Below are 26,906 nucleotides of genomic sequence, written 5' to 3'. Positions count from 1 at the left end.
ATTATTATATTGTTATTTTACTTTTTCTCTCTTATGAGGTAACTAAATCCGTAGGCTTTTGGGTACGACCCTAGTTGATGAGATCAATATGGATGGTATCTGCACGCCACTGACGTTTCAGTTCTATTGCTAAGTCTTGATATTTACTAAGCTTTCCGAAATTATCGACTGTATGTTATGAGTGTTAGGGATAGCTATGTCAATAAGATAAACAGTTTTATTAATTTTGTCATGTAGTGTGATATCGGGTCTATTGAAATGTATTGTTTTATCTGTGATTATGGTTCTATCCCAGTATATCCTGTATCTGTTATTTTCTTGATCTCTTCAATGACTTGATCCTGGATCGCTAACATAAAAGCTTCCGTTTCAGAAAACGCTTCGTTCACTACGCCTCAGCCAAGCGTTTGACGCTGCTTTGTCAACATATGATTGCTGTAAATCGTCGTGGTGTCTTCCATGAAGGGATTTCTGACTCCATAAAGCAGTTTTTTCGTTTATGTAAATAATCCGTTCGTTTTTTTGCGGGTGTCGTTCTTTAAGGTTTAGTGGGGTGAAGCGTTTGTCTGTGAGCGTTTTGTTTCATGTAGTGGAGAGTATTCTGAGCATTGATGGAAGTAGTGTCTCAGGGATGTAATTTGCTTGTTATGCAGATTGACTATATCTATTAAGCCTCGTCCGCCTTCACCTCTGGGTAGAGTCATTCTTTGGACACAAGATCTAGGATTGTGTTTTCGGTGAGCAGTTAGAGTAGTATTAATGATACGTTGAAGGTTGTGGAGCTCACATTGGGATCAGTTAATTATGCCGAAAGAATATGTAAGTACCGGGATAGCTTTAAATAAATTGTGGGAGTTGAGTTGAGATCGAAAAAGGATATTTAGGCGACGTTTGAACTTAGTTTTAAGGCTATTTTTTGTTTCTTTTTGGTTAATCTTCCGAGCTTGTTGAAACCCTAAGTATTTATAAGTAGTTTCTTCTTCTAAAGGTTCAATAATATTTCCTGATTCTAAGATGTAGCTATTTGGGACGATTTTTCCATTTTTGTTATTATTATTATTATTCTTTCTCTTATATGTATAATACATGCACAATATAGTAGAAAAATACCGATTATTTTAGAGGTTTCTTAAGCGATTTTACAAAAAAGTCCAGGATGATATATGTCTATCTTTTAGGGATAGCACACAATAACCATTTTTTATCCTTTACTTTTTACGAGAAATAATGGCTTATTTTCGAAGGGATTTTAAGCAATATAGCATGAATTCTTACCCAATTAAGGACTTAAATACATTATGCATTTAATATAGATCAATACGGCGATTAACAGCATGTAATTTAAATGAATATTTTCGAAGATATTACAGATTTAAAATGCAGTTACATAGCGGTTTGTATTGTCTTATGACAAAAAAGCTGTGAATGTCGTAAGACATTCTGTAGTATATTTAGTATGACCATTGCTCCCGTGCGAAGCCGGGGCGAGTCTCTAGTTGATGATATAAGATTAATACTATGGCAGTATCTAAGGCTCACGGTGACCACATACTATCAGTTAAACCATTTGTCCTCTTGTCTCATTAAAAAAAATCCCTCTTATTTAAATATGTATAATAACAAAACGAACTATTTTATATATATATATTAATATTGGATTCTTAGCTTTGTTCAGTTTACTATTTACATTATATAGGTATATACTGATTATTACTGTAGAGTCCAGCGGCATTGACCCTACTCTATCATACTTCTGGCGCACTGCCAAAATCGAATCATAGAGAATGGGATCTAGCCATAGACAAAATTTCTGGTTTTCATTAATCTATACTAATATTATAAATAAGAAAGTAACTTAATCTGGCTGTCTCTCTTTCATTTTGTTATGGCCAAACCGAATTGAATGACCTTTTGTTTAAGCAAGTTTGAATTCTGAGGAAGTACATTTTTTTATACCTAACACCTAAGGACCAACCCCTAAAACGCGAGCATAGCAGCGACAATAATAACAAATATACTTTACATATAAAAATATTTAATAAAATAATCCTTACACTGGTAGTTAATAATAATGTATGCGGAGTTATATTTTATACAAAAATACATTGCCCTAGGAAGGAGACATTGACTCCGTAGAATCGGAATACCACGTATTATTAGTTTATCTATTGACGTCTTGACATCACTTGTCATTGTTTCTATCAAAATAATTAAGTAATATTATTCTAAATACACATAATAATGTTAAATGCGCTGTAACACGAACGCACGCAACATTATTACTATGAATATATTTTATTTACGTAATATTATAACGTTATGAATATTTTATTATCATTCCGTAAGATGTTCCCTTGAGCTTCGTACCTTGAAGGTTACAAACAAATGAAACAAGTCCTTTAAAAATAATTTATTAATATATGTTAATTGCAGTACATTACATGTATTTAAATATATTTAATGAAACTATAATAATCTTAATACTTTTGCGTATGCTGCTGAAACGAAAAATTATGTCTTTGTCTACTATACTAATTTTACTATACCAATTTTATCGTTTAGATCGTTTAGATAAAAATTAAACTTATATTGCGTTATTAAAAAATATTAGTAATTTTTTATGATGAGCGCGCACTGGGTGACAAGCAAGTTACATCCTTATTTACCTGGGTAAAGTATTCCTTTACATAATAACAATTAAATATTAATAAAAAAAAAACATATAATATTTAATAATTTATAAAAAAGCGAAAAGTTAGCATTTGTTTATTTTCATGTAAGATATTATTTTATCTTATCTGTTTTTGTACTTATTATTAATAAATATTAAGTTGTTTACTGATTTTTATCGGTATATATTGACCGAATTATTAAATACAATGATTATTCAAAAGGACTTTGAAAGAAAGCTTGTAGGATTACTTGGGTAGAGTGTATTTAGATTTGATTAATTACTTAAAGTGAACGTTATTAAATATTATTCTAACGATCAGATAATGTATTTGTCAAGATCGCGATTCATTTAAAGAAATATCGAAATTTTAGTCTGAAATCACTACAATTTAATTAATCTGAATTTACTTTAAATTTTATTTCTTTAAAATATTAATATAAATTATTTTCTTCAGAACCTAAAAGTTGTTTATTTTCATAAAATAGTGTTTTAATGATAGTTATTAGGCCTTCCCAAATTTTTAACATTCACGAATGAACTATCAGCTATAATATGTTGCCATCGTCATAAACAATTTATTCTTTACCTTTTCAGAGGTTTAAATTGTAAGTGTAGTGTATATTGCATAAATAACTGTCAGAGATATGCAGGAGAGAATATATCCAGTAAATAATAATTCAATTAATTATTATTATTTAATATAGTGCCTACAACTACTTCGTACGTTGCATTCGAACTCATACCCAAGAGGCTTAAGCTTACACTTATATGTAGCGATTTGGAAAAAAGTGGGGCGTCTAATTATGGATTGAATTATCGGTATATCTATAGTGTAGCACTTTACAGACCATATTAGTTTTGCATGTCCGATACTAAGATACGTAGGCAACGTATAGTACCAATTATTTTTCCTTTTATTTTTTTATCCTGATTATCCTGGCCAGATTACTAGAACTAAATTAATATATCGCCATAGAACTACGTGTTACCAATTTTCAAGTTAATCAGACGTTTTGAAGATTGTGAAAATCATGTTGAAAGATTCCGTTACATTAAAATAAGGTCTTAATAAAAGCATGTTGAAAAACGACGTAGTCTCTCGCTAAGCCACGAGTCACAATTACGACTATTTTATGATTATTAGAACATACTTAAGAAATACTTCCTTCGTCAAATTATAAATGCATTGACCCAAATTAAAGCATACGGTACTGCAATTAACACCTACATTTTAGTTGGCTATCAAATTTAACCTAAAAAACTATTTTTAGATTACTTTACTTAAAAATAGAAGAAAAACTGAAGACTTTAATTAATTGAATGCTGCAAGATATTATTTAATTACAAATCATATAATATGTATATACACACAAAAATAATACTACTAAAGATTCTGAATAAATAAATATAAAAACTCGGTTTGACGATATAATTTTTTTTTGCATAAGTGACTATTTTGTAATTTCAGTTCATATTTGGATTATGCAAATATGATCATGTCTCTGAATTTCGTAAAAAACTCAAGTGGCTCCCTATTCGTCTTCGCAGGAATACTCACATTTGAACTCTTCTCTATTCAATTCTTTTGAATCCGGCGACTCTCTTCTATCTCAAAGAGCGATTCAAGCTCCTAAGCGAGACTTATAAGCGCACACTTCGCTCGGATGAAAATTTAATTCTCTCCATTCCTCCCCAGTCTTCTTCTTACTATTCTAAGTCCTTTACTGTTGAAGCTTCTCGACTTTGGAATACATTACCTTTAGCTATAAGGCGCGCTCAATCATAAGCTATTTTTAAAAGCATGATTAAAGACTTTTATTTGTAGTTTTAATATCCATAAGCAATAGTTGTCGTTGTTTCTTTGTCCATTTATTTATTTTAGTTTATTAAATTTTGTATTATATTATATGTATGTATTTATATTTATAGCTATATGTATATTAGTATATTTTATTTAAAGTATAATATATAATTTATAAAATTATTGTACCCCTTCCCAAATTAGTTCTACAACCAGTCCTCTGCCCAAAGGTTGCCAGGAAGAGATTGCTGTTTTCACGATAAGGTTGTATTCATGCAACTTTTAAATGTTAATTTTTAGATATAATCAATTATTAAATGTTGGTGCAATAAAGCATAAATAAATAATTTTCAAATTGTATCATTTTTTTTCTAAATCGATTATCGATGATCGATTAATTATATAAATGCAATGCCGATATTAAAATTGTTCATTGCATATTCTGTTTTGGCAATTAGTCCAGATTTCAAATGCAAACTATTTTCAAATCTACATCTATATTTCGAAATGTTAAAATAAAATGTTTTTAATTGCTTCAATTAGCATATCGGCATTGCAATAATGTAGTCATTACAATAACGACATTGCTAGTACAAAGTCATCTTTCCTATTTCTCCGTAATAAGTACTCAAACCCTGCAGTTAGAGTTGCGATTAATGATGATAAATCATATAGGATTACAGATTGGCAATTATTTTAATAATCTTCAAACTACTATTTAAATCCTCGTTCTTAACTTCTTTATCATTTCAGTTCGAGAAGTCTTAGTGAATTTTGAGTAAAAAATGGTTTTGCTTAAAACTCTAAAAACGTTCTTCACGAAAGATGATTTTGACTTCGACTCAAAGAACATTGATCTATATAAATTTCATCCACAGATAAGAATTTTCCTCGTGTTTAATGGAATATTTTTCAACAATAGCGAATCCTATATAAGGTTTCATATTTTTTTAATTCACAGTTTTATTATTCATCAGCTAAATATTGTCAATTTTCAGGTATTGCTGGCCAGTACTAAGTACTATGTTAGCATTGGTCGGCGCAGCAATCGAATTGATGATAATACACCATGGAATCATCACGGGCGATTATTCATTCGCCACGGAATGTTTTTGCTACTTCATAATATTAACAACGATCCCTTTGGTTTACATAAGTGTTTTATTCGGTAGGAATAAAATATTTCAGCTTTTGAATTCGATGGATCGAGACTTTTTATACATTTGCAGATTGGAACCTAAATACAGGTATTTAAAACAACTATAAGCCAACGCAGAAACTTAATGGTTTTATATATAATTATGTTTATTTAAGTATGTTTATTCTAGAAACTTATTTCTTAACGGCCAGCTGCTGATATGGCAATTATGCATCGTTTGGCTCGTTTTCGCAATGTCTATTGTGACGATGTATTTGATTTCGACAATAGCGATTCTCTTTTACCAAAGTTTGTTCGCAACACAAACCGAGAATACGGTGCGACCACTGATATTTCCATTGTGGCTACCAGAGGACGACCCTTACAGGACACCTAATTACGAAGTGTTCTTTTTTTTTGAGATAATCGTATGCTTGATGGTACCTCAGATATTTTGCGGTACGTGTGGCCGTTGATTGTACTATCCAATAATAGTCAAACAATAATTGAAATCGAAATTTTAGGCAACTTATTGAAATTATATATAAATTAGACAAAAAAAATGTTCAACCCTTGAAAAGTTTTTCTCTAATTAATTCGACACAGAATTGTTATCAAAGTGACAAATGTTGAGATAAATATGGTCTCTTAACTTTTTTAGCTACAGCCAAAGGTTATTCTGGCTTAAACAATGGTGAAAGTATTCGGTTGTTGGCTGAAAAATGCCGATAGAAATGACAGGAGAATACTGAATACAAAAAAAAGAAATCTGTATATGTAACAGGTCGAATACTAAACTGTAAACGAATATAATTCGTTGGATCTCTTAATGTTAAAAAAAAAAACTATTCAAGTCGATTTTTATTTCGGTGTTTATAGTTACCAAGACATTAAAATATTTATAACCTTAAAATTCAATGATTAACTTACATATCGATTTAAATGCTTGTTTGACAATACATATTGGAAGAGATTTTTCACATGATAGGTATTTAATACATTTTTTATTTTTATGGCTTAACCTTATTTACAGTATACGTTTATGTTCTCTTTCACATTCTGCTGCATCGCTATTATTTAATGGACTTGATAATTTTCGACTGCGAAATAATGTTCAATGATCTGGACGAACGTGTTATCGATCTTCCACAAAATGATCCTAATCGAATGAAGGTACAACTTATTCTCAATAAAAGGATAGAACGCATTGTGAAATGGCATAACATGGTTTTCGAGTAAGTTATTATTTTCAAATAAAATCTATGTCTTACTAATTGTGTTCTCGAATTACAATTATAGCTGCGGCGAATAAGAATCATCGCGTCAATTATGAAATTTATAATGAAGATAAATCTAATTAATTAGAAGTGAATGAAATTATGAAATCCCGCGACCGTCCCGTTTCTATGTATCATCCAACAGCGTGCGCTACCTAATCCTGAGGCCAATTTTAAGTTATAACGATTAAAATACGATCTCGATTCTATTTCGATCGACTTTCAGCTTAACAAAAATAATTTGAAGCTAGTAGTAGTAGTAATAGTTACTAGGTTGAACGGCAACGATTACGTTTCGACTTCATTGTGATAAACTGTCAATTTGGTAGTAGAATTAGGGCCCTGTTTGGTTTCAACGTGGTGACCACCTATGCGGTAATGTATTGCTTGGTATGTGTGAGTGTTCACGTGAACACGAGAGCATAAAGCATAGAGAGTGCGCAGCAAGAGGTTTGAACGTCACAAAGTAATGCGATGTTTGCAAAAAAATTATGAGTGACTTATTTATAGTGTGTAAAAGAGGTATATAACATGTGAAATGACAGCGCGCAAGCCCCGATACTTTCAAACGGTAACTGTATACATGTGAAAGGCACGCCTTTCAAATATTTTTTTTTAGTACTTTATCTAAGTACGAAGAAGTCGATGTGGCCCTTATGCGGCACGTGACCGGTTTTAATTCACGTGATGTAAACAGTTAGGTCGTCACAGATGCATCTGCGAGTGCATGTAATTTTTTTATACACTCATATTTACAAAATAACTTGTTGAACCCGCCGTTTCCCCGCTTAGCATTCAGTTTGCGACGAAGATTCTACTGAATCCTCCATTGTGCCCTTTTAAATTATAGTTATTATTAATATAATGTCATATTTAAATGTTTTATTTTTTATATTACATATTTAAATCATTGTGAAGCAGCAATACACTAGGTAATGTTGAGACTCAACAGCCCAACGACTGCATCGCAAAAGTTTGATCCCACAGCACGCATTTTTTTTCGAAGTTATATCCGTAGAAACTTTTCGCTGTTTTCAATATATGTTTTACGTAATATACGTTTGTAGTTTTTTATATATAGAGATATATGTAATGATCTGCGATTTTTTTAGATATACTACAGATTTTTTTTTTTGTAATACCATGGTATTTTTGTTTAATAGACCTCTTAGTCAGCGCACGCGGAAAAAAATCTCTTGCTCTTTAAAAACACAAAAAAAATATAATCCACGTGAACCGTTATTATTTCCTTAATAAAAAGCCTTTGTGCTATTCTAGACGATAATCTATTACTGTACAAAATTGTATCCAGATCCGTTCAGCCTTTCTGGTCTGCTTGAGTAACAAAGATCCATACATACTTTCGCATTTATAATATTAGTAAGTTCAAAAGCAGTTTAAGTCTAGTATGGATACTGTTGGACTGCAACCCAAATATGCCACGAGCGCACTGTAGTCTCACTTTTCTAATACCATGCCATCAACTAGCACTTCTGATATATTATCAAATATATGATATCTTTAAAAATAAAGGAAACCCCGTTCTAACTCACATACCCGTACTTAAATAAATTAAGTGGTTACAGTTGCTAAAAAACGTTAAAATCACTTTATATTTACTTACATAAATGATAATTTGTTTACAAAATTCATGTAGTAAAGTAATTACTATGTTAAAAAAATAATATTAATTAATTTATTGAGTTTAATCCAACCTCCACTATTTATTATTCAATCTCCATTGTGGCCTTTTTCTAAAGAACATTCAATACGTTCCTTGTTATTTGTACTGAAAAGCCTGAATATTAGTCTTCATATTTCTATCTTGACAATGAGTGAAAAACTATATAGCAGAAAATTACAACACAAAGCGAGTATATTAGGTATAGCCAAAAACATTTTGAATTCTTTAGATCACTAATTCTATTATATTTTAAAACAGGACTGTAAATGCTGTGTCTTCAGTTTATGGTCCTCCACTTGTCTATCAAGTAGTAATTAGTTCTCTAGCCATTTGCCTAATGGCGTATCAAGTGGCTGAAGTAAGTACTACTTTTTTTTAAAGCATCGAATCGTTTTATTCTTTATCTGTATTAATTATTCTTGCTTTATAAAATAAATTAATAAAGGTCACATGCACTTGATAGAGAAATACAACATTTATTAACATCATAAACGTTTCTTTCAAACTTTAGCTGTATAAATATAGATTAAATTTTACTTTTAAAATAACATGCTTCAATAGTATGGCTTCGCGTAAGATCTGCACTAGGAACTTTGCAATAACAGCTTTAAATGTAAATAATGTCTGTATCTTTAATTATCTGTAGGATATAATATTTTAATTCATTTATTTCAGTCTTTGGACAATGGGAAATTTCATGTTATATTCGCAATGCTCTGTATTGCGACTTGCGTTCAACTTTGGATACCTTGCTACCTTGGCACACTTATCAGAAATAAAGTTAGTGTTTTTTTTTATCATAATTATACCTCTGTTGGGCAAATAGGCCACCTGGTGTTAATTATGGTGACAACCATAGCCAATAGACACTGATGCCGTAAGATCATTTAATAATTTCTTAAATCGCTTATGCTTTTGGGAACTAATATGTTAAGTCCTTTGTGCTTGTAGCTATACTGATTCAATTACCTTTTAAACCTAAGTATTGCTGCTTGGCGGTAGAATAAGTGGCGAGGGCAACTCATGGTAAAATTGTTTTCTATCCGTTACTGACATACATTATTGATAAATTTATAGTATTCATAAATATTTTTTTAGTAAACCTGATCGCTTTATAAGCGTAATATAAATTTTACTTCTTTTTTTTAACATCATTTATTTTAAAGAGGGTATTTTCTTTAAGAAAATGCCACCCTCGTAGTGCTTGCAAAACATTCAACTTAATACATGCTTAATTACATCTATTTTTTAGAAGACCATCCACTAATTTATAAAAAGCCTGCGCTGGTTTTTAAGTAGGCTCAACGAGGACACTATTACTTACATGCCCTCACTTCCCCGCAATAATTGATTAAGCGTAAAAAATATATTCTATCAGCCTCGTTCCGAGCACACTCCATTATTACATGGTACGTGTCTTCTATGATGTTATATATACTGCAATTAGGTGTAGGTGTTTTACCCATAAGAAAACCAAACTTTTTCAATGGAATGTGATTGCTCATATTGGCACCATCAAAAATTTTCCTTTTATTCTTAATAGTAACTAAATTTATTTAAGTATTTCAAATAAATTTAATTCTAAGTTCGAAATACAAAAATACTCTTCTTCACATACTTCAATTTATTTGGAGTCTGTGGAGATTATAGTTATTTAGTCGTATAGCGTCTAAATATACGTTAATATGGAGCGTAATAAATAAACTTTAAATTAAACGAGTGGGTACATATGAATTAATTCGTAACGATAATTTAACTCATCCCAATGATAAAAACTCTTATCGTAATACAGGTTGTATTATGATAAGAGTTTTTAATGCACGTATAACTTTAAAGCTTTTGCATTTTCGATATTTATAATTTTATTTAAACGACAATTTAGATGATAAATTTTATTCAAATCAGATAACCGTAACGGAGCTTAGTATTTTTATTGATATTGATATCGTATGTATACACATCAAAGACACGACAAACAAATCTAAATTCGAAGTGGTCATTGCACAATAATGGTATATATCCGGAACCATGTATAAAAGCTTATTTCAGCCTATGTAGCGTTTATTTATTGCCTACTATGTTGCTGAGTAAAAAATCAAACCAAGAATGGCACGTTCATTTATAATTTTAGTAAGGATCTTATATATATATTATATATTATCTAGGTAAATAGTTTAGTTTTTTGTATGATTTTTTTTTTCTTTTATATTTTGTTATAATCTGTATACTTGTTATAAATTTTTGTATTAACTATTGTTTTATTTCTTATTAGAATTGCGTTACGTCAAATATACGACGTTGTAATCAGCTAATAATAAAGTTTCTCGGGAAATTTAATTCTTGCATAAAAATATTATAATTTAGATATTAAACTGTACATGGATTGAGTTGGAATAATAGTAAAAGATGGTTTTAGTTAATGATCGACAAAAAACGTATGACACATGATCATTTTACAAATAACACAATTTAGAGTTCTGACAAACATATAATTTTATAAAATGTTCACTCAATATGCAAATATTTGCTTCAGTTTGCAAATGTGCAGAATGTTAAAGGTTATCTTACATAATAACCTAAACGAAATATAATTAATAAAATGATAATGATTTTAAGATAATTTGTTTGATAATTATACTATCAGTAGTTTGTATCAATACACGACTCACAAATTTGCCGAAAGTTGTTTGTAAAATAAAAAATTGATATTTGATTTTGGTCAAATCCTCTCACTTGATCCCATTTTCTAAATTTAACATTATTTCTGTGACTGCAGGCTTTTTCCATTGGAGATGCCATTTGGAGCAGCGGTTGGCATGAAACATCGTTAGGACGTCTCGTGCGACAGAACCTTATTATAATTATAATGCGATCTCAGAAGCCTGTCAGCATTAAATTCACAGGACTGCCCAATTTGGACCTGGAAACATTTTCATCGGTAAGTAATGACTAATTACATTGTCATATTATATTATTGTAGGATCATAAGTCGAATTCACAATACAATGAAATCAAATGGCAAAAAAATGTACGTATTTCATCAATTTAACTTTTTGGGTATTTGTGTTACTTTACAAGTTAGAGAATAATATCTAAAAAAATAAAATCTAAAAGTAATTTACACCCTTACACGTAAATATAATTTAATGTCGGTATTACAGTTGTTGATTGTTACGTCTAACTGCAGTAGGTATATAGTTATATATAGTAGTGTATTATTTATTTCATACTAATCAAATAATTGCGCCCTTTCTATCGATGAAAACACACCAATTAAAATTTGTCGTCTTAAAAGAATTACATTAATAATAAGGAATAATCCTATAAGTCCTATTAGTTAGCAGGAAGACAATCGGCCAAGGGATTGGAACTTAGAATCGAACATCTGACTTTCACTTCGCATGCGGCGTGTAATCTGGTGAGATATGGGGCATAATTTGGTAATAACAGATAATACCTACTTAGTATATAGACGAAATATCACTATCAACTAGATAACTATCTAGAGAGAACATCACGTGGAAATCGGCTGATTTCGGTATTTTCGTCGTGCACATACGTAGTGCACTTACGTCGTATATTCTAAAAAAAGGAGGGTATTTTTATTGTAATATTTAGTTTTAAACATATTCGAGTCTAGTAACGACATGAGTAACGAATTGTATAGGTATATCTAACCAGTTACATTTCGTAATCTATACGCTTAGTTCTTAAAAAATGTTATAATATGTTTATAGGAAGCCCGTAATAGTCGCTCATCATATCTTCTACCACCCCGCAACCATACTTAGTATTGTTGTGTACCGGTTTGTAGGATGAGTGAGCCAGTATAACTACAGACACAAGGGTATAATTTATTAATTCCCAGGGTATATGACAAATTAGCGATGTAAGAAATTATTGAATTATCTCACGGAACCAATGTTTATAGGCAGTGTTGACCACTTACTAGCTGGGTTATTTGTCAGTTCTACCAATGCCATAAAAAAGATCGCATCGTGTAATGCTTCTATATTTAATAAAATATTTTAATTTAGATTTCTATTGTTTATAATAAAATAGGAATAAATATAATAATTTTCACCATTATTAATAAATTTTATTTAGTAATCTTATCTATATCTATGGTAAGTCGCTTAGTATTCAAATATTCACTGAATGATGACGCCGCTAGCTTGTAAATAAATCATTTTTATTTATTTTCAGGTAATGAGTACATCATATTCCTATTTCAACATTTTACGTCAATACAAGTGAATATTTTGTCAATTCAAGGTGCTTGCAATTGTACATAACTTATGAAATAAAAAGAAATTTAAATCTACGTTCGCAGTTTATTGAATGTATTCCAGTGCTAAGCTCTCTAAGATTTATATGATTTTAAGATTTTGTTTATGTTTCTTGTTTGATTATGAGGACATACTATACTCTGTTAGCTTGATCTTTTTGACAGACTGGCTAGTGATGAGAAACAGAAAATATAACATATATAACAGTGGATGGAACGATGGAATGCGTAATTCAAATTAGAATTCAATTTGTTTTAACTTATTTTTTTAAAAAAGAGGTATACCAGCTAAAGAACCACTAGTCAAAGAGACTCCAACCAAAAGGACTCCAGTTCGTAACAATAACTTAACAATGATCTTTAATAAGGATTTCGTTCGACCGATGTAACATTGTACAAGCGTCTATTATTTTCAGTGTTTCTATTTAAATTTTACTTTGAAGCAATAATATATAATAGAAAATTTTCGGATAACGCTTGAATCTTTAGGAACTTTCATACAATTTTTAAAATCATTAAATTAAGAAAATAATATGACGTCATTGTTAAGTTATGTCGATCAGAAAAATTTACATCTGTCATAAAGATCAAGCTATCTTATACAGGGTATAACCGAAATGACTATTTATAATATAATAAATTTATTTCACCGAATAAATATTTTAATAGACTATCACAGAAAATATTAAATTGTCAATCAACTGAAGTTTAACTGGCTAGTAGCAGGCAACTCTTTTCTTTAACTCTTATGTTTTTGTAAAAAACATATAATTACTATTTACAGTAGAATAAGTTTTGCCTATAAAACTTATTTGAAAATTCAACAATAAACATAATCAATCAACACTTTCATATTTTAACTTAAATTAACAAACTTTTATGCAACAATTTTATCCTGTATTTTTAAAACCCTTGAGTAGGTATACATTTAAAAAAAACTTTTATTCTTTAACTTTACCTTTGTTAATCGTAAGTAGATATGCATTAATGTTATTATATCATAATTTTGCGATAACCTTCATTAAACATTAGCGATTACACGTTTAAGTATTGTATTCATTTTAAAACATGATTTGGAAACATTTTAAACATTATTATATTAATAGTTGCTTATATTGTTGAAAAGATTTAAGTTCCTTTTGCATAATACAATAATAAGGCGATACAATATGTGCTTAATAGAAATTCATAAAGAGGTAAGTTGATATACGAGTGTCAGGGCAACAATACAATCTTAGACTACATCGATACCTGTTCCATCAAACATACATGGAGTCAAAGGTGCTTTTGAAAAAATGGCAAGCAGCACAGACGTTTATAAGGCGTCTGCAAAAACATCTAACTATATCAAAGGTACCTACAAAAATGTATCAAGCTGTGTCTATATTCAATATCCTTCAGTGTTATAAGTATTACGTGAATTCAGGTCCGATTGTCTTTTACCTCCAATAGGGGAGGAAAAAGAAAATATAAAGCTATTATAGAATAGCATGATCTCTGGCCGGTAGAACTATCATTCGTACTATATAGTATTTATAATTGATACGTTACTTCCACAAACATGTTTCCAATTCTTTGTTCCAACTTTACATATTTTCCAAGAAATCCAAATAATAATAATTCATTAATGTAAGTTATTGCATTGAATTCTAACTAATCATGAGACAAGGGCTGAGGAGGAAATGACCTCAATAACATATCAAATGGTTATAAATTTATAGTATAGTTATACTATACCACGGTGAGTAATGTAATAGGACTAGTTGCGTTGTCAAATCGTAGGTAAAGAATAGCGTATTCCAATGTAAGTAGGAAAATAGATAAACAAACCGTATTTACGTATTTCATGCGATTGGCTAATAACTCAGCTGTATAGTGCACTACTAAGAGTTTATGATTAATATACCTTTATTTGTAATAGAACACTATCACACTTATACACTATCATACTTATTTCTACTTTAATTTGACTTCCAAAATTCCGATAACAGTTTCGTCGACGTTCATAATGCGATTCTTCATATCATAGTTTATCATAGTTAATCATAGTTTAATCAAGCTCCTCAACCAATGATATCGCGTCAATTTGCTGTCAAATGTTGTTTATTTGGCTTTTCCTTAGGTATAGGAATGTTAATGATCTTATGTATAAAAAATAGCATTTGTCTATCTTTTCTTTCACATCTCATCATCTCATTATCATCATATACAAAAGTTTTAAATTATAAAAGAAGAAGAAGAAGCTTTCGTGGAATATGTATGTGACGATGTTGAATTCTTACATTTCAGAATGATAATAACAATTTATGCCTACCTACTTGTTGTTTATCATAAACTCCTTTCTTATTCATATTTAAATATATTTGCATTACTTATAACATATACCTACATTCAACAACCGATCTATTCCTGGGTTTGAATTCGCAATCGTCGGTTAAGATGAACACGTTTTATAACCACTGCGCCATCTCGGTTCAAAATGGTAATAAATCAACAGTAATTCAGTACCAGGAAATTTAAACATCTCAATAAAATAATGATATATTTACAAAATAAACAAACATTATTATACACAGTGTCTTAATGCAAAGATCCTTTATGTTCAGGTAATAAAAAGTATATAGTGACAGAGCCTTTGGATGTATATACTACTTCTTCATGTTTGATAAGTTGTGTAGCTGCAAGACCGTAGAGTAAACATGGTATACCTGAAAAAATTTCATACATAAATTGCTATAGTGAAGCTTTTATATTACATTAAATCCTTTTTTGTCTGTGTTTAAATAGATGTTTGTATCATGGTCATAACCAGTCTCTAGTCTCGTATATCTTTTGCAGAGATCTTACTCACATGTAGCTTTCAAATGAAATAGCTTCCATAAACAATTACAACTTTTATTACCTAGTTAGAGATATTCTAACTAAAAACCTTCATTGTAACATTATCTATCCCAGTAAATATATATGTAAATTATATTTTAACACACTATAATATTTAAAATTATATATATTTATATGTTAATTTAAGAGCATAGACAAAAATAAAGTAGAATGTTGGGCACTTTAAATAATTTATCTACCTACTTGAATTAGTAGTTATTTAAAAAAAAGAGTAGATATATAATCAAAAGTAAATATACCTAAATTAACTATTTTGATAATTCTCATAAATCTATCGGACGTAACTAAATCTTCTTCTTCTTTTCTTGAACAATGATACTTGATGTATGGAAAGCAACCAGTCCTTAATATTTGATAATTTGATTTGCCAACCTTCCAATTAAAGTTAGACATTCCAAATTGATCATCTTTTACACTGCTGTACTGAAAAAAAATTAATTTCCCCATGAAGTAACAGACAGGTATTTAACTAGACCTTCCATTCATATTTCTATCAGAATATAGATATTTATACAGTCTGCATAACTAAGCAGTCAGACTTTATATAATTTTAAAATAACCTATAGCATTTTTATCATCAGTTTAAGTATATCATAAATAAAAAATAATAAGATACTGATTTTGATTCGACTTAATTATTGATACACAATCATAAATTAATGATAATCTTATTGCAATTTTATACAAAGTTATGTAAAGTGCAAGGGCATCATCAACTTATCTATTTTCGTGTTGATCTTTTCTTTTATAAGGTTTTATATTAATCATAATTAGGCGAATAAAAGGCGATTGTCCTTTTGACCAATATTGACTACGGTGGTAATTCTCAAGAGATAGTTCAAAGTGCCAGATACAGGCACACTCTGTTGCATTCAGTCATTGGGATGGTAAATTTGACAGTGAAGCGTTTAAGCCCAGGACCAACTTCTGTACGTGCTGTTCACAGCACAGGATTATTAAATATAAAGGCAAGGATATGTATGGTCGATAGAACAGCACCTTATACATATACACACTACCTTTACGAAATATGATGTCCAAGGAGGTTCTTTACATTGTGTTAAATATGAGGTTAAAACTTCAGATGACGTAGGTCTTGAAGAAAAGTGCATAATGTAGTCCATAACGGCTACTCTCTTTTTCATAAATAAACGAACATTCATGCTCATTACTACTGTCATTACGTAAGTGTATGAAATAATTCAAAAATATGTAATATGAGATTATTTACATTTAAATTATTTACTTATACATTTATTGTATTTTTAAAATATAAACGTATATATTTATTAGATTAGAAGTACGAATTTACAGACTTATAGTGCGATAGAAATATTTTACCAATCAGTAATCACAATCAGCTGTTAGCATTGTTGTGACATTTGTTCAGAAATAGCAACTTACAAATTATAATTTTAATACAGGCTGCCAATAGAGCCAAATTATTTTATACAGCTCGTTTTACTTATAACACAAGCATGACATTTACTTATTATGTTTTTGGCGCTAGTGATTTTTAAGATTATTTAAAAATAAGTAATCTTTATTAATCTCATAAAGATGACGTTATTAAAATAAGTAGATAAAAAAGTGACCGATTATAAATCGATCGATTTATAATCTTAATCGATATGGACTAGTGATCGAGTGAATAAAAATTTTATTTTGAAAATCGTCTCAGACTTTCTTTCGTCGATCGTTTATATTCACATAAGAATTATTAACATTAAGTCCTTAAATATATACAAATATTAATTTAAAATATTTACTGTGTAAATCTTGACCACGTGGAATATATTATAAATAAATCGACTTGATATTTTTCGTTTTTGAAGTTGATTAACCATACACAAAAGTCGACGTTTTAAACCTTTAACTTGTGCTCAGAAGATATTCAGTAAACCTAATAAAAATATAGGTATTTGCAATGCGTCTTTACAATGTTTAAGTCCGTTAGTTGGTTTATGGTTTAGAGGAATACCAGGGTTGTATAACATTATAGTCCAATCAGGGGGAAGGAAAGGAATTGAGAAAGCATAATATTGATTTGTTTATAGGTTTTAAAAGAAAGATAAAAGTTGATTAATAAAAACTATATAAGCTTTATTACAATTGAATATTAGTATTTAAAAACAATCTAAGTTTTCTAGTGAGAAGTGATTCTAACAAATTTTAACTCGATTCTAAAAAGTCGATAAATTGACGTATAATGATTAATGCAACAGGGATGTTAAATGTCAATTGTCAACAATCAGGACCAGAACCCAAACAACTTTAAAATCTAAATTTATGACTAAAGCTTATTATTTTTTTATTATTTGGTGTATTTTATTATAAAATAAAATCGCAACAGCTACAATAAATGTGTGACAATGTGGACTACTAAAACATTTTTGACTAAAACAAAACGCGGTAATGTCTTAAAGGTGAGGTTATGTTTGGACATAATTTCATTGAAGTAAATATATTGTATTGTAAGCTAGATTATAGTATTTTTTGTATTTATCAGATTGTAAGAGAACATTACCTGCGTGACGATTTATTATGCGGTTCAGCAGCTTGTAATGTCTGCCCCCATAAAGACGATGAACTTGTTTTGGAAGAAAATCCTGAATCATTATGCGGCTTATTTGACTCCAATCATTACCTGATTCTCGATACAAATGTGGTACTACATCAGATAGATGTCATAGAAGAAGACGCTCTGAAGAATGTTATTATCTTACAAACAGCTTTGGAAGAAGTTAAACATCAGAATACTGCTACATTTCAAAGATTGTTGGAAGTTATAGGAAATAAAAAGAGAAAATTCTTTTCTTTTGTTAATGAACATCATAAGTAATTTGTTTTTTTAATATTATTTATTCAGTAATTATTAACTAAAAATATATAATTATTTATTATTTGTTAATAAAAAAAACATTCAATCAATTTGTAAAAGTTATTGTTATATTATATTTATACACAAATTATTTTATCAATTTTGAACAGTAGCAGTTATACTCAGAGTCTATAATATTATTTTATTTTTATATGCACTAGTTGTTGTTTTTATGAAAAATGGTTAATTCATTTATAATTATTGTAGAGACACTTATGTTGAACGAAACCCAGGAGAGAAGCAAAATGACCGGAACGATAGAGCTATCCGTAAAGCAGCCTCTTGGTATGCCTCACATTTATCCATAAAGAATATTGATGGACAGTTTCCACAAATAGTACTTCTCACCGATGATGAGAAGAATAGGCAACTTGCCCATGCTGAAGGCATTTTAACCTGCTCTGGTATGTGAAATTTGTACATGATTAAGTATTCACAATATATATTTGCATTCAAATTTATTATATAATATTGGAGTAATTATATGAAATATGACTTGGGTTGGTAAACCAACTTGTGGGATCTATCAACAACAACATAGTAACATACTAGCCCAACTTTATTGACTGCTATTGAGAATATCTTGACAAAAAAAAAAACCAATAGCGAGCTAGCCACTGCAATAATGAATCTGTAAAAATAATAAAAATATCAAATTATAATTAAAATTGATTTGGCAATATTTCCGAGGTAAAGGGAACAGCTGTAAATCAGTGCTGTGTCGATCCACCTACTGAACTTGCTCCTTTTACTACATAAATGTCTAAAATGTGAAATGTAATTTATCTTTTTTTTTTTAGTTCATATTGTTTTACATAAATAACAATATTTACGAGTACATTATTAAGATATTGATGAATTATTATTTATTATTTACAGTAAGTGACTACATAAAAAATGTAAATGGATATCCAGGTTTGAGTGATAAGTTATCAAAAAATGTTATACCAGAGAGTTGTTCGAAGGATGCCCTCTATCCTGCTCATTTGACACCCACACAGATTCATGCTGGTATCAGGAATGGAAAATTGCATCAGGGTACTTTTCATGCATCAAGAGACAATTACTTGGAAGGAAATGCTACCATTAGTGGTTGTGAAAAATCTGTAAGTATCTTGTTTATTTATTTATTTTGTTAAAATAACGAAGATAGTTATTTTCAACTTGTGAAGTGGTAAGATTGATTAACATTACCAAATTTATTTTTGGAACTTTTCAAGTTAAATTTAAGTTGCCAGAAGTAGTGAAATAGGATTGCATTATAAGTGATATTATATTAATGAAGTAAAAAAAAATAAAAAATAATGAGGAACTATTGATGGTGGAATTGCATAATACAGCAGATTTATTAGCAACTTCCATGGATTTTGTGAAATGTTTGATTATAGCCTGCTATTGGAATAGGCTATATTATTAAACAATTTTTTGTATCTTTAGACTATAGTTTTTATTTAAGAAATATACTGTCACAAGCAATAATTATTTATAGATGAAAAAATGTAATTTTTAGATATTGTTACAAGGCCACATAGGTATCAACAGAGCTATTGATGGAGATATAGTGGCTATAGAAATATTACCACAAGAAGAATGGAGCAAACCCAGTGATATTGTCCTAGAAGACAAAACAGAAGATCCCGGTGACTTTCTAGAGGAAGAGTCTCAGTTGCTCACTATAAGTAAAGCCGATGATGATATAACTCCAACTGGAAAGGTTGTAGGCATTATAAGAAGAAAATGGCGGCAGTATTGTGGAATTTTACTGCCTAGCAAATTTCCAGGTGAGAACAATAGTTATTTTATTTCACTATCATAAAAGCAAAATAATATCCCCGTGCTATATTCAAGACACTTTGTGCCTAAGTGTGGTAGAATTGGCTACAAGTTATACACAGCAGCTGTGTTTTTGCCCAGATATGATCGATATCTAGGGTAAAATAATTATTTAGATATATTACGTAATTTCCCTCAAACTCCCAGAAATCCCACGAACCCTGGATTCTATCAATGTGTATGAAGGAATACTAATTAAAATTTATAAATTTGGGAATATGACTTAACATATTAATGAAATGTTGCTCGGCTATGGAAAGATTTATCGCGTTTTTTAATCGATTTCAAAAAAATTATATTCTCTACACAATTGATTTTTTTATGTTTTTTATCGACTGAACCGATTTGGATAATTCTTCAATAGTTTGGTAGGGTATACTTACGCGTTCGTTCTTACTTAGATTTAGGATTTTAAAGTCGTTTATGTTTTAGGTCAATTTTATGTAATTGCCTAGCACAACTGGAAAAAAAATCCGATAAGTTTCTTTAGAGTATGTTAAAAACGGCTACGTATAATCTCACATTAATTTTAAATTGTCTCCATATATAAATTTGGCACGAGTACGATGATGCGTCGTGGCTGCGCGTCATTTTCCCTTAGATCGACTCTAATTTATTTATAGAGAGACAGACTTCAAATACATCTGTATATACTTCATTTTCTGATGAACGAAAAAGATTTGATGCATTTTTATTTTTACGTCACTAGGTTCCGGAACGTATTTAAAAAAAAAATGTTATGTATTTTTCAACGTAAGCTTTATTTAATGATCACCGAATTATCAATTTTTCTCATTTACTGAGTTATTGTAGAAAAACTCGAGTTACAAAGAAAAACAAACACCTACTGTTTTTTTTTTACAGGAGCTACGCGTCACTTGTTCACGCCAGCTGAGAAACGCATACCGCGCGTGCGCATCGAGACCCGACAGAGCGACATCCTCGCCTCGCAGCGCATCCTGGTCGCGTTGGACTCATGGCCGAGGAATAGTCGGTATCCATTAGGACATTTCGTCAGATCTCTTGGACCTATTGGTACGAAAATACTTTCTTTTATCATTTATAGTTAGCGAGTTGTCGTTCGCGGCGTAGCTCGCGTTTTAGGGGGTTGGTCGTCCTAAAAAGTTAATGTCTTTTCTTGCAGTTCAAACTTGCTTCATTCCAATTTCATCAAATTCGGTCCACTGTTTTGACAGTGAAAGAGCAACAGACAGTTACTTTCGCATTTATAATAATAGTATAGATAACTTAGTATTTAAATTAAGTGTGTAATATTTAGTTGTATATATCCTCGGAATAGGATAGGAGGAGTAATGACAATGCATAATCTTTGAGATTGATTTGACACGATATAATTGGTTGATGTCTTGAAAAGTATTTATTGTAAATTTATAAAAAATGGCGTTTTGAATCTCTTGATATTGTCATTGGAACTTGAGAGTAAAATTAAAGTACTTAAGTGGACCTGCTTGTAGTGCATAATGTATATATTAGCAAATCGTATGCAATAAATAAATCTAAGGCATTGTAAATAGGTTTTAGTGTTTTTCGGCTCCAGGGATATAAGTTAATTACTGCTTTATAATTTCAGGCGATAAGGACGCAGAAAACGAAGTGATATTGTTGGAGCACGATGTTCCGCACGCCAGATTCAGTGAAGCCGTGCTCGCCTGCTTGCCACCCGACAACTGGACCATTCCAGAGGAGGTAGAAAGTTCTAACATTTCTCAGCTTATATACAAAAACACAGCAATATAAGTGAAAATGTTAGTGTAATTGTTTAAACATAAGTAATAACTTGTAAATGGCCCACGGTTGGGTAAAGGAAGAAGGTTTGGAGCTTATTGTTATTCGTGTCCAGATTTAAAAACATATTCAAGATAAATTCATATAAACATGCCGAAAATGTTACGTATCTAGATTAAGTTTTGTTACTAACTAAATGATCTATAAAATTTAAATACAGAATTGATCGATATAAAATGTATGACGTAAATAAAGATGGGTCAATGAAATCACGACAAGCGTTCAGCAAGTGTTCAGTGCTCGTAATTTTTTTTTTTTATTATATCGGTAGACGGACCAGCAAATGGGTCAGAGCAAAATGGAGCAAAAATCCTGATGGTAAGTGGTCACGATCGGCCATAGACAATGGCGCTGTAGAAACATTAACCTTGCGCCACCACCCTTGGTAACTAAGATGTTACGCTCTTGTGCCTGTAGTTGCACTGGCTCACTCACCCTTCAAACCGGAACACAACAATACCGAGTACTGGTGTGTGTCGGTAGAGTATCTGATGAGAGCACTAACAGGAGCTGGCGCGGCGCGTGGACCTGCGCGCGACGTGCGTGTGCTCCGTGGACCCGCCCGGCTGCACCGACATCGACGACGCGCTGCACGCGCGGCGCGCGGCGGGCGGCTACGAGGTGGGCGTGCACATCGCCGACGTCACGCACTTCGTGCGGCCGCACAGCGCGCTCGACCGCGAGGCCGCCGCGCGCGCCACCACCGTCTACCTGGTGGACAAGCGGATCGACATGGTGCCCGGTACGGACCCCTAGATCTGCCTTTTCAGGCCACCCGGTGGACTGACGAGCCGCTCGATACTCCCTCACTCTCGCTAGTTATATCTCGTGAGCTTAGAGAGAGGAGCGCGATCGGGGTAATGTTTGAAAAATAAATTTATATGATATTATTTTTCAGAACTCCTGAGTTCGAACCTGTGTTCGTTGCGGGGCGGTGAAGAGAGGTTGGCGTTCTCGTGTATCTGGACATTGGATGAAAACGCTCATGTATTGTCTACGAAGTTTCACAAGAGTGTGATAAAGGTAATTGCAAAAATGTTACATTGTTTTGCACTCGACTTATATATGAAAAATAATTTAAATAATATAGTGTTGATATTTGTAATAAATACGTTTTTTTCTTTTTCTATATAGTCACCATAAGTGTACAGCAGGTTTTATCAAAATAGGCTATTTGACAATGCGAAAAATAAAGTGTCAATTATTGTAATCAGCATATATTATGAGTTAAAAAAAAATAATATAAAATGGATTTTAAAAACAAGTCAGATAGACTACTATATATTATATTATAAAGCCTATTATATTATATGTTTAAGTAAATTTAAGAAATGTCATAAAATGTACAAAACTGAAAATAATTTTAAAAGTATTCTAATTAAGTAAATACTGATAGATTGTCGAAACTATAATTCAACTGAAAACAAAAATACTATTTCTTAACTTTGTTTTTTCTCTTTGGTATTATTGATTATACTAACTCTAGGATAAGATAATTGTTACTCACAAAATGGACATATAGTTTAAAATCAATGATTTATTATTACTAACTAAAATTTATGACTCTTTTTTTTATTCTGTGTAAGAATTCCATTTATTGTAATAAATATCCTTATCCTTGTTAACTGCTTTAAAGGTTGCGACTTTTTCGATTAATGTCATATTTTTTCGATTATTATTAGTCTCGTGCAGCGATGACGTACGAGGAGGCACAAATGGCGATAGACGAGACTTCACGCAACGATGAAATAGCAACTTCTCTGCGCCTTTTGAATAAATTGGCGAAGAAACTGAAACAGAGAAGACTCGACAACGGCGCGCTACTGCTAGCGTCGCCTGAAATACGTTTCCAAGTAATTGTTTCATAATTTGTTTAGATTAAATAAACATGAATATTTATTTAATCATAATTTTACTTGGTGGTAGGGCTTTGTGCAAGCCCGTCTGGGTAGGTACCACCCACTCATCAGATATTCTACCGCCAAATAACAGTACTCTGTATTGTTATAATCTGTTCCGGCTAGAAGGGTGAGTGAGCCAGTGTAATCACAGGCACAAGGGACATAACGTCTTAGTTCCCGAGGTTGGTGGCGCATAGGTAATGTAAGGAATGGTTATTTCTTACAGCGCCTTTGTCTATGGGCGGTGGTGACCACTTACCATCAGGTGGCCCATATGCTCGTCCGCCAACCAATGCCATTAAAACATATTATTTCATTTATTTATTGTTAGTCATACATTTCTTAGTTAACAAAATAAAAGAAAAAATTGACACTAATGAAAGTTACACGACCGGGAGGGTCGTTCCTTGCGAATATTAAGAAACCAAACGAATTCCAGGTCGATTCCGAGACACACGAGCCGCTGGAGGTGCAGGCGAAGCGCATAGTGGACACGAACTCCATGGTGGAGGAGTTCATGTTGCTAGCCAACGTGAGCGTCGCAGAGCGGATCGCAGCAGACTACCCGCAGAGCGCGCTCCTGCGGCGCCACCCCGCCCCGCCCCCCGCGCAATTCAACGCCTTCCTCAAGGCCGCCAGCCGGCAGGTAGGAGACGCGTCACTACCCGCAGAGCGCGCCGCTGCTTGTTAATGTTTCATTTTGATACATTTTGTTAAACATTGAATTAACTCTATAAATCTGTATGTATTCTTATATTTAGGCTGCTGTTAACGAAACATTTTTTACAGGGCTTCGAATTGGATGTATCAACAAACAAATCGTTCTCAAAATCTTTGAATGAAGCAGTCATACCTGAGCGACCGTTTTTCAATACATTGCTACGAATAATGGCGACCCGTTGCATGCAGCAAGCGGTTTACTTCTCAAGCGGTTCTAAAACTCAGGAGGAATTCTACCATTATGGGCTCGCGTGTCCCATATATACGCATTTCACATCACCCATACGAAGGTAAACTAAAATTTTGTAATATTATAACTCTATTACCATAACATGATTTCTATATAAAGGTTGTATTTAAATTACGTTATTGTATTTACTTTTGTTGAAATTCAAATTAAATTTGAATCAAAATAAAATTAAAGAAAAAATTACCGACGCGATGCGTAAAAAGATTTTGTGCCGACCAAAACATTCGCTAAGCCTCGTCAAAGCCAGCTCAGCAACAACAGTAAAGAATCGGAAACCAAAATAAGGGTTAATGATATAATCGACACCCCCAATGCACGGTGTCGTGAACTAAATGTCGTACGTGCGGGGCAGGTACGCGGACGTGGTGGTGCACCGGCTGCTGGCGGGCAGCGTGGGCGCGGACGCCACGCACGCGGCGCTGCTGGACACGCGCGCGGCGCAGGCGCTGTGCGACAACCTCAACTACCGCCACCGCCACGCGCAGCTCGCCGCGCGCGCCTCCGTCGCGCTCAACACGCACGTCAGTGTCCGCGAGTCGCTCGCGCCGCGACCGCCGCCGTCGCGGTCGGCCAGCTCGACCGATATCGTTTCTATAGATTATATTTCATTCATATTAATTCGAAGATACATTCTTCACGAAGTTTCGATTTGTTCGTCTGTTATTTATTTATCGCTTCTGAATAATGTGGTAATCGTGTGCCAGACGTGTACCTTTTTGATCTTGCATCTGATCTTGAATAGCATATTTCGAAATTTCCAACAGATAATTTATAAAATAAAAATTACAGATAAGAAAATATTATTTCAGATATAAATTAGGAAAATATCAGTTTTACGATTTTGTAATTGAATGTCAAAATATTTCTATTTCAGATTTTGTTTAAGAATCGTGAAGAAGTTGAATCAGCCGTTGTTCTTGCTGTGAAACGAAATGCTCTTCAAGTATTGATCCCCAAGTATGGACTCGAAGGTCCACTTTATTTGCCGTCTGATAAATTTACATACAATGAAGAGGTAAGTTGATTTTTACCTCATAATAACTTATTCTTACAATCTTAGCCGTAGTAGCAATTTACTTTTTTGTCGCAGCCGACTTTGTCATATTAACCGTTCAATGAAACGCCTAGACTATTTATTAAAAGGCGCCGATCAACCAGCGGCCTAATGTCAACTGCCAATTCGTCTTCTGTTCATAGAATAGGGTCATCTGTTTTATAATCCTTTAAGTTTTTTAAATTAGGTGGAAAAAACCGGCTCTCTTAACTCTATGTGCGTTTGTCGGTCTTAATGATAACCCGGCGTAACTTTTCGGTTAAGTTCGTAGTATAACGTTATTTCATTCTGTGTATTAGTAAATAACTTATTTTTATTTGTTATACAGGAGAATGTTCAAATTTGCAACGACATCGTATTCAAAACTTTCGATGAACTAACAGTGAGGCTCACTCTGGACAGTTCGAACTTGCAGCACAGAAAACTAGTGTTCCAGCTCGTGACACCCTTTATACCAGGTGTTAGTTATGTACAACAGACCAAGGACGATCAGATGGAAGTCGAAAATGTAGAAATTAAAACCGACGAGAAGAAAAGAAAAGACTTGCCTGAAACTAAAAACAAGAAGAAGAAAAAGTCTAAGACATAATATAGTTTTAGTGTGATAAGAGTAAATAAAAAAAAAAATATATAATTCAATATTTTTTTATTTAATTTCTAAATATAAAACATTATTTTTCTTACATATTTATTAAAAA

The 26,906-nt window shown here is 31.9% G+C and overlaps 3 protein-coding genes across 5 annotated transcripts; 2 read left to right on the top strand and 1 right to left on the bottom strand.

Annotated features, from left to right (window-relative positions):
• The first annotated feature begins 5,260 nt into the window (after positions 1–5,260).
• LOC125065180 (odorant receptor 4-like) lies at positions 5,261–12,855 on the top strand. The gene is made up of 8 exons (XM_047672665.1): positions 5,261–5,412; positions 5,474–5,722; positions 5,804–6,072; positions 6,647–6,848; positions 8,833–8,932; positions 9,250–9,354; positions 11,351–11,512; positions 12,781–12,855. Exons 1-8 carry the CDS (start codon positions 5,261–5,263, stop codon positions 12,829–12,831), a joined length of 1,290 nt encoding a protein of 429 aa, XP_047528621.1. The 3' UTR covers positions 12,832–12,855.
• Positions 12,856–15,385: 2,530 nt separating this feature from the next.
• On the bottom strand, positions 15,386–17,137 carry LOC125065313 (uncharacterized protein C15orf61 homolog). Of its 3 annotated transcripts, none has more exons than XM_047672848.1 (3): positions 17,105–17,137; positions 16,003–16,186; positions 15,386–15,570 (listed from the first exon to the last, which is right to left on the bottom strand). In XM_047672848.1, exons 2-3 carry the CDS (start codon positions 16,154–16,156, stop codon positions 15,443–15,445), a joined length of 282 nt encoding a protein of 93 aa, XP_047528804.1. In that variant the 5' UTR covers positions 16,157–16,186; positions 17,105–17,137; the 3' UTR covers positions 15,386–15,442. The 3 variants fall into 3 exon arrangements, with proteins under 3 accessions (XP_047528804.1, XP_047528803.1, XP_047528805.1); XM_047672847.1 differs by lacking the exon at positions 17,105–17,137 and adding an exon at positions 16,783–17,084; XM_047672849.1 differs by lacking the exon at positions 17,105–17,137 and adding an exon at positions 16,783–17,084 and having other exon boundaries at positions 16,003–16,181.
• An 875-nt stretch (positions 17,138–18,012) lies between these two features.
• On the top strand, positions 18,013–26,836 carry LOC125065104 (exosome complex exonuclease RRP44). The gene is made up of 15 exons (XM_047672530.1): positions 18,013–18,189; positions 18,273–18,601; positions 18,852–19,048; positions 19,524–19,750; positions 20,155–20,425; positions 21,342–21,512; positions 22,069–22,184; positions 22,791–23,025; positions 23,182–23,306; positions 23,966–24,136; positions 24,624–24,830; positions 24,974–25,194; positions 25,507–25,675; positions 26,029–26,169; positions 26,537–26,836. The coding sequence occupies exons 1-15, from the start codon at positions 18,136–18,138 to the stop codon at positions 26,795–26,797; spliced, it is 2,895 nt and encodes a 964-aa protein (XP_047528486.1). The 5' UTR covers positions 18,013–18,135; the 3' UTR covers positions 26,798–26,836.
• The last annotated feature ends 70 nt before the right edge of the window (positions 26,837–26,906 follow it).

Source organism: Vanessa atalanta, chromosome 7 (assembly GCF_905147765.1).
Source record: "Vanessa atalanta chromosome 7, ilVanAtal1.2, whole genome shotgun sequence".
Lineage (NCBI taxonomy): Eukaryota > Metazoa > Arthropoda > Insecta > Lepidoptera > Nymphalidae > Vanessa > Vanessa atalanta.
Note: the sequence above shows the minus strand (reverse complement) of the source record. Positions and strands in the feature narration are given on the sequence as shown.